The 16,694-nt window shown below is 37.6% G+C and overlaps 1 protein-coding gene across 3 annotated transcripts in view; it reads right to left on the minus strand.

Annotated features, from left to right (window-relative positions):
* Positions 1-849: 849 nt before the first annotated feature.
* Positions 850-16,694, minus strand: part of LOC101741150 (oxysterol-binding protein-related protein 3) — a 56,777-nt gene continuing 40,932 nt past the window's right edge. For all 3 annotated transcript variants that reach the window (XM_038017933.2, XM_038017932.2, XM_038017931.2), the window contains 7 exons: positions 16,031-16,201; positions 14,316-14,429; positions 13,637-13,772; positions 12,372-12,486; positions 11,032-11,154; positions 10,672-10,792; positions 850-10,324 (listed from right to left, as the gene is read on the minus strand). In XM_038017933.2, coding sequence (XP_037873861.1) covers positions 10,690-10,792; positions 11,032-11,154; positions 12,372-12,486; positions 13,637-13,772; positions 14,316-14,429; positions 16,031-16,201 — 762 coding nt within the window. In that variant the 3' untranslated portion in view covers positions 850-10,324; positions 10,672-10,689. The remainder of the gene's footprint in view (positions 10,325-10,671; positions 10,793-11,031; positions 11,155-12,371; positions 12,487-13,636; positions 13,773-14,315; positions 14,430-16,030; positions 16,202-16,694) is intronic.

A 16,694-nucleotide genomic window follows, 5' to 3' on the forward strand; every position in this document is an offset into this window, starting at 1 on the left:
AGAAAACAAACTAGGCCAAGCTTATCCCAAATTTTTATTTTTTTTTGTGGGTCGAGAGATTTCTGTTGTTTCAAAGGTCATTACAGTTATATCAGGATGTATGGGTTGAATCTAAAGACTCAGTCGATAGCGATTGTTTGGTAACGACTGTTCAAGCGCCCCTGAAGGATATCAAACAGTTCAAAAGCAACTACTTCCCGGGCGCATCTACCGAACCAGTTTCCTCTGTATTACTATCATTATTTGTAGTCGTTTCAGATCAGATTTCGACGTCTATAACTAATTTGATGGTTATAATAATATTGTTATTACAGTTTAAAGTTATAGTTTAAAACTATGGTACTGGAAAAATAACTAGGTACAGAACGTGACTTCTCTGATCCATTCTTCGAAAAACACGGTTGAGCTTTCCACGAATTTCTGCCATTTTAGAGAAGAATATTAGAATTCGGTAACTCAGTTCAAATGAGAATTCCGATTTTTATTGTATGACAGCTCCGAACATTTTAGCGGGAAAATTGAAACCAGTTGTGATAGGTACCTAAACTTTTATAATGAAATAAAATAGTTTATAGCTTTTAGAGACAATAAAAAAAACATAGATAATAGGTACAGATAAACTGTATCGGTAGTTGTTTTGGGGGTAAACGAGAAAAGGACGATCTTCCACCGAGTGGGGGATATTGCTCGGCAGACCGTAGGTTCAGATGTTGTTCAGAACTTGTTTAATATATTATGCAGGCTTGATCTTGAAAATGTCGTAGTAGGTCCAGGTATTTATCAAATATCTTGTGTTTTATGATAGCTGACCGTTAGAAAGTTAATAATAAAGTTTTAAAATAAAAAATATTTTTATTGCAATACATCAAAGTTCTTTATTAACCAAAAACATTTTTATTTATTTATCGGTAGGTACATAATTTAAACGTGTGCAATATAATACATAACAAGTACATAGCGTGTTTTTTTTTCTTTTCGTAAAGAAAACTCGACAAAGGCACTTACTGTATTCTAGAAGTTTCTTTGAAATGAAACAGTTCATTAGACAACAGTAATACAGAAACAAATCTATAAATAGTAAAACTGCAAGTATTGTCAAAAACCTTATTATTATTATTAGGAATTATTAGATTTTGGTGTTGTCTTTTTCACTGAATAAAATGTTTGTTACGTGCTCAATAAAAAAAAAACAAATGTAATTTTTTTGTACAGAATTTTACGAATCTAGCTTACATCCTTCAGTGTGTTTAGTGCGAGTTTTTTAACGTTCTGATAACGTAAAAGTTAACCTAATTTTGTATGCAGTTGGAACAGCGCCCCTAGCGGCAAACGTAGGCAAACGATCCCATTCCATACAAATATGAAGCTAACTTTTACGCTATCGAGAACGTTAAAAAGCTCGCACTAAGCACACAGGTTGTTCCACGAAGACTGCTGTTAGGCATAACTTGATGTTCTGGTGGTTTTTAAAGGTGAAATACGTCTTCTAAAGCATGGTTCCATTTTTGGGCAATGGAAAACATGCTGGTCGTGAATATTTTTCTTCAATATCATAGTGGAACCGCTTAAGAGGAGATTCTAATGCGTATTAGACAGGAAAACGCGCGTGAGATTCGTCAAGATATTTTCGTTCACACAAATCAGTTCCAATGTTTTTAGGAGACCGAAAAATCATCGATTTCGAATAAATACAGAAGAGTTTGACATAAGTTTGTAATGATTTGAACGATCAATGATCCGATACCGGCATTCTTGTCGATTAAAATGTCAAATGACAAGTCCCTGATAGTGCATTGTTGGTGAATACGCGTGACCTATAGAGATGTCGCGGTGAGCTTATAGGCCGCCCTCTTTAGACCCTTCGTAGGGTAGGTCACCAGGCCCAAACAGGTAATAGCTGCCTGGGTTCTGCTGCGAAGTAGTTTGAGATGTTACTTTTCCCATGCCTATTCGCTGGTAGCCTAAGAGTCTATTCCAGTTACACCGGGACGGATAGGTGAGCTCGCGCCCTCAAACTGAGAGAGTTTGCCAACACTAGCCCTAGCAAGAGCAGTGCTTCGCGGAATCTACCATCGGATCGGAATCGCGTTCCACTGAGACGATCCGGCGAGCTACTCAGTGGGCTGTGTCTATGAGCTTGGTAATTTACGTATGATCGTGGGTGGCGGCTTCACATAGCAACATGCACGGGGTCTGGTCCCGTCTAAGCAGCAAGCAAAAGACTTGGTAAACATATATGAAAATCGGCTTTAATTCTGTTCCCCGAAATAAGTTACAATAACAAAATTTAAGAAGACAGTTCATCTTCTGGTTCCGCTACATAGGCCCTTTTGTTTATCTGATAATCGACTTCATCAAGTTGCCTATTTTCTATATCATCGTTGTCAAACCAAAATCTGCTATGTGCACTTTTTGAGATTTTTACTTTTTCACCTTTTCGTATATTTCACAGCCCTATCTACCGTATAAAAAAAACTGTTATGTGTCTATAGCTCTAATATTTATCTATAGCTTTCATTTGATATAGTTCTTAAAAATCCACCTTCATATAAAATTTTATACGAAAATGTTTTTGAAGTTATACTTCTTTATTATGAAAAATTGACGAGAGTGAAATTATACGATGCGCGCGCACCGTGACACAAAATGAACAGAATGAAGTTGCCCACTAAATCGCTCATTACAACACGACCGACGTAACTTGGCGAGTCTGAATATAGCCGCAGGTGAACTTTCGCGCACGTACACTCGTAAAAAAAAGTGTTATTAGCATTCATTTTTTAGTAACATAAATGACAAAATTATTATTTAATATAATTCATACTAAATATTACTAAATTATTAACGTTAAATATTTATTATTAATTATTTAATATTTTAAAAAAAAAAAGAAATTTAATAAAAATAAAGTATAACTTTTTACGCGCGTACATGAGTACACGCACCCTTTTTTACTCGTTAATTCAAAGTAGAGTTTTGCACATAGCAGATTTTGGTTTGACAACGACGATATGATAGTTTGTGGTTTCACCAAATCCAAGCCATATACCAAAGTTTATTTAAGCATTGCTTATGTCGAAACATAAAAAACATGATTCTATGGTTCATCACCCTGGAGGGCTTCTGTGTGCTTAGTCCGAGTTTTTAAACGTTCTCGATAACGTAAAAGTTAACTCTAATTTGTATGGAATTGGAACGTTTGCCTACGTTTGCCGCTAGGGGCGCTGTTCCAACTCCATACAAAATTGAGTTAACTTTTACGTTATCGAGAACGTTAAAAACTCGTACCAAGCACAGTGGTGTATAACACATTTACTAGGCTCTACATCATTAAGTTTGAAAGCAAACCTTAAACGAAACTCTGCGTGTCGTACTCTTTATTGTAATGTAACAAACATTTTATTTACCGCCTTTTCTTTAACAATGTATTTCATTAATTCATTAATCAATTAAACACTTAAAAACTATCAAACAATTAGTATACATTATATCACTAATAAAACTAGTTATTACAGCGAAATAAACTTTTGAATAAAATAGGAATATCTAAAAATTAAGTACATACTTATCAATACGTTCATTTGCGAACGAATTCAATAAGGAAACGGATGTCCGTTTTGTGATATGTGAATTATGTGACCGACACTATTGCCATCAATTACCTGAATATGTGAGCGTTATCAAACATTTCAGATAGATATACATTAATTTATATTAACATTAATTTATACATTAATATTTTAATAAATGTATCTTTTTTATTTGATTGGCTTTGTTAATTGTAATTTTGTTTGTTTCAATGACAGTATGTTTAAGTATGTTTAGTAAGTAAGTATGTTTCTAAGTATATTTCTATGTACACATATGGACTTATTGTTGTCTGAAATAAAATAAATCATTCATTCATTCATTAATCCCCATTATAACACGGTACTCTCTTATAACGCATTTTCATATAACGCGATTTTAGTTCCTCGTATAACACGGGTATTCCCCCTTATAACGCGGGGATTACTAACGTTATATTTCTGTACGGTGAAATTTATAATTATTTGTATAGTTCATAATTAATTTCGCGTACCTTTTAATTAAATTTGTGTTCCTAGTTTTTGAATTGTAAAAACATTGGTTATATTGTAGTATGTTTGTACATAACGCGTTATATGGGATCATAGAAGCGCGTTATGCGATAATACTCCTACAACGCGTTTCTCATAACGCGGAACCAATCCAAGGTGTTATAATTTCAGATACCACAAAACGGCACACACAAAGCGTATTAACAATAGATTGTACTAACAAAGTTTATTAACATTTCTAGCCACCCTATTATGTAGTCACTAGCCAAGATTACAGCTAACATTTCATGTTATTTTAGTAATAGATAATAGAAGAGCCCCAGCCGATATCAATATACTGGGTGTTAGGAGACCGCTTCCGAAAACGAAAACAGATGATAGTATTAATTACACCTTTGATGACGGGACGGAAAATAAAAAACTAGAGGTTCCGCAGTAGTCGAAATTCGACTATAATTAATTGGAATTGTAAGTTTGTACACTATTGTGATTGTATTTTATACTTCTATAATCACAAATTTCGCCAAGACTACACTATAAAAAGTATTATCAAAGACAAACAATATTTAATCTCAATTTGACAACAGACGTCGAAAACAAAAGTTTGCCAATAAATAGTATGCATGCGTGTGTGCGCTAAATACATGGTATGTAGTGTGTGTAATGTTTTCTTTATTGATTTAATGTATCTTTTATGCATTATTTAAAAAAAATATTAGCATTGTGCACTTCTTCTCTATATTCTCTATAAGTGTGGAAAATTTCATACTCCTCCGTCCGCGCAATTTTCGTAAAATGGGATACAAAGTTTTTGCTTCACGTATTAATATATAGATACATATGTTAAAACTTTTTATTAGCATTATTTACGCTCTATCATGTTAGTACACTTAAATGACATTATAGTTTCATAAAAAAAATACATTACTTTATTTTTTTTAAAACCAGCAATGAAACACAAAATCAAAAACAGCTGATGCTCGGGTCAACGAACTTAGGGGCGCGGCGCGGCACAAATACATATTTACAGCATTTGTCTAAATAACTCTATCATCAAAGGTGTCATTAGTACTATCGTCTGTCTTCGTTTTCGGAAGCGGTCTCCTAACACCCAGTATATATAATTCACTTAAAACACATAGACGAAAAGTTTAGCTATCAACCCCTGAAACGGGGGTGATAAAATAACATGCCAATATAAACAAAGAATATTAATTTATTTAAAAAAAAAAGAGTAAAAGTACTTTGTTGTTACGTTAAATCGTTAACCGGCAATGTAACGAGAAGTCGATTCAAATTTGATATACATTGCCTATTATTTTCATGTCCACCATCAGCGATACCGGCGTCTGGATTCGTTGCTGGCGACACACAAAAGTCAACCTTAAGTTACCCTTAAATAAATAACAACTTCAGTTGCATTCGTAATAATATCTCTCTGAAGCTTTTTTTTTATCCTACCGCCGAAGGAATTTGGTGACATTTTTCATGTTATGTAAAGAAACAGCAAACAACAAACAGTTGTAATGGAAACGCCTCCAACGGTAATAATACCTTCACAAGCATTCAAGTTTATTAATTTTCGCTTAGTTAATTCTATGAAATTGACTTTTTTGTTCAACTTAATAGTTTTAATTTTAATATGTTATGTAAAAAAAAATAAACAATAAGCCGATAATGGAATAGTTAACGAAATCTTATTTGATTCATATTTCTTAGTGTATCTTTTCATTCAACGCACAGCATTATTTATTTGCCTTAAGCAATTTTGTCAAAAGCATCTTCTTCTTAGTCAAATACTTCATTGCTGAAGGTCGTGTCCTTGAAAGCCCTTTGTGGCTCTTTGTACCCTCAGCTTCCATTTGCTTCGGTTTTCGGCTTCTCTCATAATAATAATAATAATAAATCTAAGTAATGTAAATAATTACATTTTGTTGTAAAGGCAATTTTTAGGTGCATTATGAGAAACGCTTACGTACTAGAGTTAGTAGACTTAAGAATTAACAGAAGTCTCATTATTTATTTACAAAATGAAAGCTTACTCCTTACTTACTTAGCATTGAAAACATGAGTGGATCAAGGGGATATGATAAAATTTGTTAATTTTGAGAAAAAACTAAAAACTTTTGTAATTTATTTTTATGATATTATATGCGTTTGCGGCTGTTATTTTTATTATTTTAAACGTGAAAATTACCAATATGGAGAATAATTATCTTCCGTTTTTTTTTTACCAATATGGAGGTTCTTTTTTGGAATCATTTAAAATTAAAGAATACGTGCGTTTAGTGAATAAGTTACTTTCATTCAACGTGATATCTGTTCTTCGTAATTACATCAACGCATGCAATTTCTAAAAACAGCCTTTATACCCGGAGTTTTAAGGTCTAATATGGGTTGTAGGCATATAACACCTTCATTCACTCGCGTCTTCAATTATAAGAGCGAAAGACAAGCGCGGGCGGACGAGCCTCGAACAGAAAAGAAAAACATTAACATTCAACATTTTACATATTATTAAGTATTAACAATTTATAAGCTACATAATATACCGTCAATCAGGGTAACTTAAGCTTTCCGTTTAACATTAGCCCACTTACTCACTTTTTACATATCTTTTCATACATCGTGAACTACTTATGCTTTGCTACTTATCCCTTTGTTATGAAATACATTTGCCCAACAATGCTTGAAAGACAGCACAGACATTTTATATGATACAAATACAAATACAAATATTTACTAACAATCACGCCACGTTAACTGGTCCCGTGCTAAGTTCGTAAAGAACTTGTGTTACAGGTACCAGATACCGGAAATAAATATAATATTTTTATTATACACATACATATATTTAATATACACCCATAACCCTGGAAATACATTTATATTTATCATACAAATATCTTCCCTTGGCGGGATTCGAACCCGCGACCCCCTTGTGTAGTGACCATGTCACTTACCACTACACCAGACGGCCGTTACATCGTTAAAGACTGAAACGGATTTATCCAGCACGCATTAAGAAACGAAGAAGCCTTTTCAGAAGTTCTAGTGCCGTAAATATTAATTAATTACATAGCGTGAAGACATATAGGCCTAAATAGACTCAAGACTCTGCGTCCTGGTATCAAGCGATGGGGCTATTTAATGCGCATATTTATAATATACTAGCTGACCCGGCAGACTTCGTGGTGCCTCAATCGATAAATAAAATACCTAAACTTTTGTATAAAATAAATATTAAAACAAGCAAAAGGAATCTGTCCGACGGCGGACACATCAAAGGGAAAACAAAATTGTTATTTTTATTTAATACCGAGCATTTATCTACCTTTTAAACCTTCTCTGGATTTCCACAAATAATTCAAGACCAAAATTAGCCAAATCGATCCAGCCGTTCTCGAGTTTTAACGAGACTAACGAACAGCAATTCATTTTTATATATATAGATAGATAGATTTCCAAACGGGATACATACCATAGAGTTTGAAATTTTTAAATATGAGGTTTATTATTGAAATAAATGTTTCAAGCCCACGGAAAATCCATATTTTTTATTAGTATCCAGTAAAACTGACACAATACGTACAGAATTGTTCGCATGGCGGGACAAAGTTACCCAAATTGACGGTACGTATTTAAATATGTATATATAATTTTTTACATGAAATACAGTTTATTGTCATTTTAATGTGACATGTCGCTACGGCGTCTCCAGAGACCGACCAAACGATTGTTACAAATAAATAAATAAATAGTCTTATTTACAATATTTGTGACCTGAATGTGATACCGGACAACAGTTAATTAACGTTGCTTCGCTAACGAAGCGAACATCGGACTGAAGACGGATCGAAACACTAACGTAAGACGTTACCCACATGTGACGTCACGAGCCGCGATTGGTGTTTAGCTTAGAACGCAAAAAAAGTCATAATAAATACCTATTGATTTCAGGCATATCTCGACTTTACAGGGAGCCATTTAAGTTTTAAAACTTTGGAAATAAATATAAAATAAATAAATACATGCGAGTCACCCACATATACATATACCTATTTAACATGTCTACTTCATTATAACATTTTTTTATAGAATATTTTTAATTGGTGTGTCCGGTCACTTATTACAATTAAAACAACCAATAAACCCGTATATGTTTCAACAATTAAAAATTTCAGAGTTATATGAACGCAGTTTAGTTAGCGTACCCACTGAAATCCAATTCGATTAGCTGTATGTACATTTTGCATCCCTTTCGCGGAGACATATAGCTATCCCGCTCGCACTCGCGGATACGGAAATCGTAAGGTCGAAGTAAATCTGAGATAGATGCATTTTGGAATGGGATCTTTCTTACGTTTACGTACCTATGCGATCAAACCAAATTAATGGTGGTAGGACCTCTTGTGAGTCCGCGCGGGTGGGTACCACCACCCCGCCTGTTTCTGTCGTGAAGCAGTAATGCGTTTCGGTTTGAAGGGTGGGGCAGCCGTTGTAACTATACTTGAGACCTTAGAACTTATATCTCAAGGTGGGTGGCGCATTTGCGTGATGTATATGGGCTCCAGTAACCACTTAACACCAGGTGGGCTGTGAGCTCGTCCACCCATCTAAGCAATAAAAAAAACCTGCTATAAGATTTGGTTTGAATGACTGATCAAATAAAACAGATCGAAACGAATAAGAACAAGGTGTGGCAGAGCTTCTGTGAGCTTCTGTGAGCACTCGTGAGCATTCATCGTAGCGTAACGTTTTAATATTAGTTCAGTATACATAATGTTTTTGTCTTTTAATACCACCCGGTTAGAGGAACAATAAAGTTTGAAAGAACTGTTTAACTAATTTTATGTAATTTAATTAATTAAATATTGTATTTACATAGCGCGACATTAAGGGCAGAAGGTCGGATGTGACTATTCATATTGAACACTGCGTATTGTAATTGTTTTGTAATCTTTATATATATTCATGTATAAATAGCGGTAGGCAGCGGCTGGGCTCTGCACCCGGCATTGCTGAAGTCCATGGGCGACGGTAACCATTCACCATCAGGTGGGCCGTCTGCCTACAAGGGCAAAAAAAAAATTAATATATTTAATGTTTTTAGAGTTAGACCGATTTTGATGGTTTATTTTGTGTGAGTGAGCCAGAACCGGTAGGGGGCGCTGTAATCCGTTTTCAGCGCTTTTGTGCTCATCGCAGACCACTTGTTGAGCCTTCAAGAGCACTATGAGCATGTGTGATCATATGCTAGCGAACGTATCTTTTGCCTTTAGTGTCCAATGTACTTATAAAATTATATTTATATATATAAAGCATTGTGTTTTTGTTTAGCTTACCGACCTCCCAATGTCCTTGGTTCGTATTAAGTAAACCTTAAAAATGAATTAGTATTAAGCAAAATTTTCTTCTGAAATCCTTAAAATTTCATTATTAAAAACCGAACACATTTTAATTACCGTCACGAAGCTAAACACAAGCCTTTGGCTTTTGTAAATGAAAATAAATGAACCAAACATCTATAGTGTGTTTTCAATTATTCACAGCCAAATACTATTTATGATTAGTATTGTATACTAGACGAGAACAATAAGATAGTTGATTCGAAATCATTGTACGAGTTTAGCGTCGATAAATAGATTGTGAACGCGTTATGAAATTCCTTAAATATCTCGCAATCACTACTAAGCTAGCAATTTTTTTTTTAATTCATGTATCGATTTAAAAAGTAGTATTAAACAAGAATCGACTTGAATATAATTATTCGAAATATCGGTTCCAACGAAGCCGGAGTGGCGCAGGGGCGCCGAGCCGTTAGCAGAGCACCTCGCGCGACGGGGGCCGAGCCGTTAGCAGAGCACCTCGCGCGACGGGGGGCCGAGCCGTTAGCAGAGCACCTCGCGCGACGGGGGGCCGAGCCGTTAGCAGAGCACCTCGCGCGACGGGGGGCCGAGCCGTTAGCAGAGCACCTCGCGCGACGGGGGGCCAAGCCGTTAGCAGAGCACCTCGCGCGACGGGGGGCCGAGCCGTTAGCAGAGCACCTCGCGCGACGGGGGGCCGAGCCGTTAGCAGTGCACCTCGCGCGACGGGGGGCCAAGCCGTTAGCAGAGCACCTCGCGCGACGGGGGGCCGAGCCGTTAGCAGAGCACCTCGCGCGACGGGGGGCCGAGCCGTTAGCAGTGCACCTCGCGCGACGGGGGGCCAAGCCGTTAGCAGAGCACCTCGCGCGACGGGAGGCGCTACGGGTGTGAGACACAAAAAGTTATTTATGTTTTTATTAAATCGTTACGTGTCCGTAGTGGTCATTGTACACGTGTTCTTGGGCTGCGAGCTATTTAGGTTTTTCGTATTTGATCAGCTGTTTTTTTGTTTAGATGTGCGGGCGTGTTTACCGCTCAGCCGGTGTTAATTAATCACCCAAATCCATAGATATCACAAAGTGAATAACGTCAACTATATTGAGACGTATGGTTAAAATCTCTATTATACGATACATCGGTTGTCTCAACGTTGTCAACCGGCTTGTTGTTGAACGCGCGCTAAGTTCGCATCGGCCCGCAGTCCTGCAGGAGTAAAGGACACTAACGTGGTGCGGAGCCGCACGTCACCAGATCCTGGGCGCGCTGAGGTTCGGGAAGCCGCTGTCCCTGGCCGCCCAGTACTCGCCCGCGAACTGCCACGTCTCCTCGCCGCCGCTCGCCGTTTTGCTGTAAAATTATAATTTGCGTAATTACTGGTGGTGGTAGGACCTCTTGTGAGTCCGCGCGGGTAGGTACCACCACCGCTCTGCTTATTCCTGCCCTGAAGCAGTAATGCGTTTCGGTTTGAAGTTGGGGGCAGCCGTTGTAACTATACTTGCGACTTTAGAACTTATATCTCAAGGTGGGTGGCGCATTTACGTCGTAGATGTCTATGGGGCCGCGCGGGGGGTTGGGGGGGTGCTCACCGGAACCAGGCGGGCGCGTGGTCGGGGCGCGCCCGGCGCCGCTCGCGCTGCGCCTGCTCCAGCTCGTGCTTGAGCTGCTCGGCGGCCTCGACGTCGCCCTCCTCCAGAGCGCGCTGGTCCGGCCTGAAAGGATTATAAATAAATAATAGTTAAAAAAAGCTAACAAAATATGCTTTTATAGAAAATTCAACTAAAAAATAGAAAATAAATTTTAATAAATTTAAATTCAAAATAGTGTAAGAAAAAGTTATTTTATTGTAAAAAAACCGTGGGGTGCTTTTGAGGATATTATCAAAATAACCCTTCTACTCATATCTGTTCATAAAATATTTATGACTACTGATACCATGCACCCCACGCTTTTTTTTTACAATAAAATAATTTTTTCTTACACTAGTTTTAATTAAAATATATTTTCTATTTTTTAGTTGGATTTTCTATAAAAGTGTATTTTTTTCGTTTTTTTATACTATTATTTATTTTTCATCTTTTAGTTGAATTTCAATATTTTCTAATTTTTTTTTAATATTGAGTTGTCATCGGTCCTTAATAAGTATGCCAAATTTCGAGTTAATCCGACGTTTTGAAGGGGGTCAAAATCATGTTCAAAGATTCCGTTACATACTAACATTACATACGTCTGAAACTAATAAGAGCGTATTAAAAAACATTAAAACGCCCGAAAACTCTCACGAATCAGACACTTCATTGGTTTCGACAACATAGAGCAGAAGGTAAATAAATCTAAATAAGCATGACTAGCTTCACTGCTATACGGGGGTCTCCAACACCATAAGGCTATGAGCAGTAATGCATTTCCGTTTGAAGGGTGGGGCAGCCACTGTAACTATACTGAGACTTGAGAACTTATATCTCGAGGTGGGTGGCGCATTTACGTTGTAAATGTCCATGTGGTTCCGGTGACCACTTAACACCAGGTGGGCTGTGTGTCTTGTTCTATCGAAACAAGAAAAATCGGTTGTCTGTAAAGTCGGTTTACTGACGATAGTTGAACGTGACAACGTCATAAGAAAATACTGATGGAATGGTTTCATTTTTCAGTTATCGCAATTATCGTTGCTATAAACAATTGACACCACATTCAATTTTCACTGAACTTCATACTTGACGAAAACATGTAAATGTGTTATTGTATAGCAGCTGTCCACGCGGATGCATCGCTCACTCAAGTAGCAGAGAGACAGATGTCGAACGCTGCCGAACGCGGAGGCCGATTGTGCCTCCATCGAATTATAAGACGTTGTCACGTCAAAAATAAAATCTATTGACAACATGCACTACATCCATATCTGGGGGGGGGGGGGGGGGGGGTTGCCGACCTGAGCCTGGTGTCGGTGTGGGGCAGCAGCTCGCGCATGCCGGGCTCCAGCTCGTTGAGCTCCATGGCGAAGCGCGTGAACCCGTAGTACAGCTCATGGTCGGGAGGCATGGCGCCTGGTGACGACAACACACAATACTATAATGAATATGCAATTTCGAAAAGGGCATGTGGCAAGGGAACCGACTAAAATTCCCTTTTTCTTAATCCACGCCATCTATCGGCTTAATGAAGAATTGTAACGCGCCTCCTAGCGGCCGAAGACAAAGAACTGAGTCGACGGTTTCGCACCGCGCGCGCAACATTAAAAAAAGGCTTTTTAATTCAAAAATACTGTTTTTCGCAAATTTTGTTATTCAACTTGTGCGTTGTGTCCGTGTGTCTTAAACTCCAGCACCCAGAACAGTGCCCCGGGGACAGAAGACCAAAAAATATATCGAGCAAGCATTTGTGAGTACTTTCCCCCTTTTTAGTCGGTTTAGTTTTCTGGGAGATCAAATTTAATTCAACAAACCTTGTTTATACAACAGGGCACATGTCGCATATTTTGTCAAATACGTTTTTTCATATACATGTACTTTTGAGGCTTACCTACACTCATTTTATAACAATTCTAGTAATTTTCAATTGCTAATTAACACAAAAATATATCTCAAAAGTTAATGTTTTAAATTTTACACTGCTTTAGAAAATAATTAGTTTTTTTTTCATTTCCTGAACATTTTATATTTTCAGAGATGTGCCCTTTTCGAAATTGCATCTTCTATTATAAATTTGTTCAAAATTCTCATCACTACATAGTATAAAACAAAGTCGCTTTCTCTGTCCCTATATCCCTATGTATGCTTAAATCTTTAAAACTACGCAACGGATTTTTTTTAATAGATAGAGTGATTGAAGAGGAAGGTTTATATGTATAATTACATCCATTAAACAGTGGAGAAATCAATAATAAATTAAAGTTTCCGAAGCGAAGCGAGGGCGGGTCGCTAGTAATACATAAAATTGACTCAAAAATGGGACCAATTAGTCTCATAGGGTACACCTGATCAGACAACAAAATAATCTTCAAAGTCGGTCCCCACGAATAACGAAAACGCGATAACCCTATGCATTATTATTATTACATACTTTATGAAAATAATAATCACGTTTACCATTCTACCAAAAAGCGAGTGAGGTGATGGCAATAATTATTAACAACAAACAAAGAACAAACTTTAATTGAAGACATCATACAAATAAAGCTAGGTGGTAGAACAGTACCGGGTCTCCACAGCGGCCGGGCGGCGGGCGGGTCCCCGGCGTGCAGACCCTCGGACCAGCGCCCGCCGAGCCGCACGTTGTGCGCGCCGGACACGCTGCCGCGCACCTCGTGCCGGCTGCTGGACCACGAGCTGGCCTGCAGACAACACGCGCTTACATATACTGGCTTTTGATTATGGACGACCATGATTATTACTGTTAAAACTTGTAATGGCATATTCGATTCGTAAATCTAAGATAAACCACATTGTATCGCTCATCTTCTATTTACAATTAATGCTTTGCCAGTGTACAGTGTGGAGGTATAGTGTACAATGTGGAGGTATAGTGTACAGTGTGGAGGTATAGTGTACAGAGTGGAGGTATAGTGTACAGAGTGGAGGTACAGTGTACAGAGTGGAGGTATAGTGTACAGAGTGGAGGTATAGTGTACAGTGTGGAGGTACAGTGTACAGAGTGGAGGTATAGTGTACAGAGTGGAGGTATAGTGTACAGTGTGGAGGTACAGTGTACAGAGTGGAGGTATAGTGTACAGAGTGGAGGTATAGTGTACAGTGTGGAGGTATATTGTACAGAGTGGAGGTATAGTTTACAGTGTGGAGGTATAGTGTACAGAGTGGAGGTATAGTGTACAGTGTGGAGTTGCAATGTACAGTGGGCAGCGCGTGGCGGCCGTTACCTTGACGAAGTTGAGTTTGCACGTGATGTCGGCGCCGACACAGGCGATGTGCATGTCGCCGTACTGGTCCACCCAGCGCTGGCCGCCGAACAGGTTGTGCACGCACGTCGTCACCTGCACACGGACACCTTAGCGTTGTAGGGTAATAGCTTTACATCAGGTGGGCGGTATGTTCGTTCACCCTTCCAAAGTGATAAAAAAATATATCATAAGTATACACAATAGGGCTGACTCTTCTAAATTTTAGATCCCGTTTTAAGTATTATTTTATTAATTTGTGTCAAAGGGGATTGCCCACTCTCCATAGTGTGCTAGGCCCAAGGTGGACATTAAATATTACTATAAAAATGGACTGATTCAAATTCTTAAATGTATTAGATATCTAAAAAATATATTGAAATTGACGCCACTATTATAAAAAATATAATAAAAATAAAAAACTCGTTTTGAGGTTAATTTTCTATATAAATTCCTCAAGAACTTTTCTTTTTTTAATGTTTAAGATGTTCCTAATGTATTTTTATCCAATTGTAGTTATTTGGGTATAAAAAACACACATACTTCTTTTAATATCTATATTATTCTACATTTTCTTCATCTTCATACACAATTAGTAAATCATCTAAAAATAGCACAGGAGAGCATATACACGGTTTTAAATCTCAGTCAGGTTAAAACCACAATTCACACAATGGTTTTCAGCCGTAGTATGAAACGTTATTGATAAAAGCAAAATAAATCGAAGAAAAATCAAAACACATCCATTTTGAACGCAAGCACAAGCAGCAAACGAAGTGTCAGTCAGTCAGATTAAAATCAGTGTTGTCAGTATAAAGAAAAATAATTACATGAAATTCATATATCGATCATTTTTTTAAATAACCGATATTGGATTTATTTCTTAATCTTTTTTTTACGAGTACACATTATATTTTATTTTTTATGTTTTTGTTTTAGTTGTACATATTTAAATAACAATACAAGTTAAGATTTTTTTTATTGCTTAGATGGGTGGACGATCTCACAGCCACCCTGGTGTTAAGTGGTTACTGGAGCTCACAAACATCCACAACGTAAATGCGCCACCCACCTTGAGATATAAGTTCTAAGGTCTCAAGTATAGTAACAAGTTAAAGTCCAATGGGTATGTCTTTGATGTTATTTTATGTGCTGAAAATCGATTAAAAACGATTGATTAATGATAATATTTAAAATGATTTATTTATATGTTTTTTTTTATATAATTAAAATGTTTACTTAATACGTAAAAGGTTTTGAAGTTGGCAATATTTTTCCCGCAAAAATAAAATTCTTGTTTTTTTCAATAGAGTTACTTTTTTTAAACTACTTATTGTAAACTGTAGTGGCGCTTATTTGGAAGAAAGTAAATGCATATTTATTTATGACAAAATTAATGCACTAAGTATTTTTTCTCTAATCTATTGTCCGCTTTGGGCATGAAATGGGCCGTCCCCTTTGTTTTGTGAAGTTAAATATTTTAACTTAAAAATGAAAATATTGATAATGCTTATTATGGTTGAGTTACCAAACAAAAAAAAGTTAAAGAAATTTTGTTGGTTAATTCATGTATACTTTGTATGTACTATGATGGCTGCAATCAGTCTCTCAGCTCGATGTTGATACTGTACAGTACTGATGTGACGTCATCCACCAGCGGGCGCTGCGGCCCCCGGACCGCTCCACGCTGGACTGACCTTGTTCCAAGTGTAATGATCGCCGGTGGTCTTCAGCCGGACGTGCACCCGCCCCGTCGGCTGGAACTCCATCGATTTCCCCCAGAACTTGGTTTTGATGCGGGCTTCCTGCCAGAAGCACCAGCGGCTAGACTCCGCGTGGCACGCTGATATGGGGGGGTGGTGTGAGACCTACCAGTAACATTGGGATAATTACGTACCGTGGAGTTCAAGATTCACACAGGTTTTTTAAAACAAAACTGAGAAGGGATCGTTCGGGGCTCGAGTCAATGCGGGGGGGTGCGGTGCGGGCTCGGGGGACGGCGGGGGGCGGGGGAGTCTAATTCCTTAACTAAGTCGTCTGATTGTCATTTTAGATAGTACTAGCTGTATCCGTTCGCTTCGCTGAGCATTTATAGTTAACATTATTATTTCTCACCCCCACAAAGATTCTCATCATGAACGCCCCCGCAATAGGCCCCCCCCCTGGTATAGGGAGTCCAACATTCATATAAATATTAGCCTATCCATTAAGTACATGTATTTTCTACATGGATGCCAAGTTTCAAGTCAATCGGATGCATGGTTCAGTAGTTATAACTATAAAAACCGCTGTAGATTTATATATTTTTAGATTAGATAGTATGACAGGGAGACGTCCTAAATAATGTATTTTAAGTCAGCT

Source organism: Bombyx mori, chromosome 20 (genome assembly GCF_030269925.1).
Source record: "Bombyx mori chromosome 20, ASM3026992v2".
Taxonomy (NCBI): domain Eukaryota; kingdom Metazoa; phylum Arthropoda; class Insecta; order Lepidoptera; family Bombycidae; genus Bombyx; species Bombyx mori.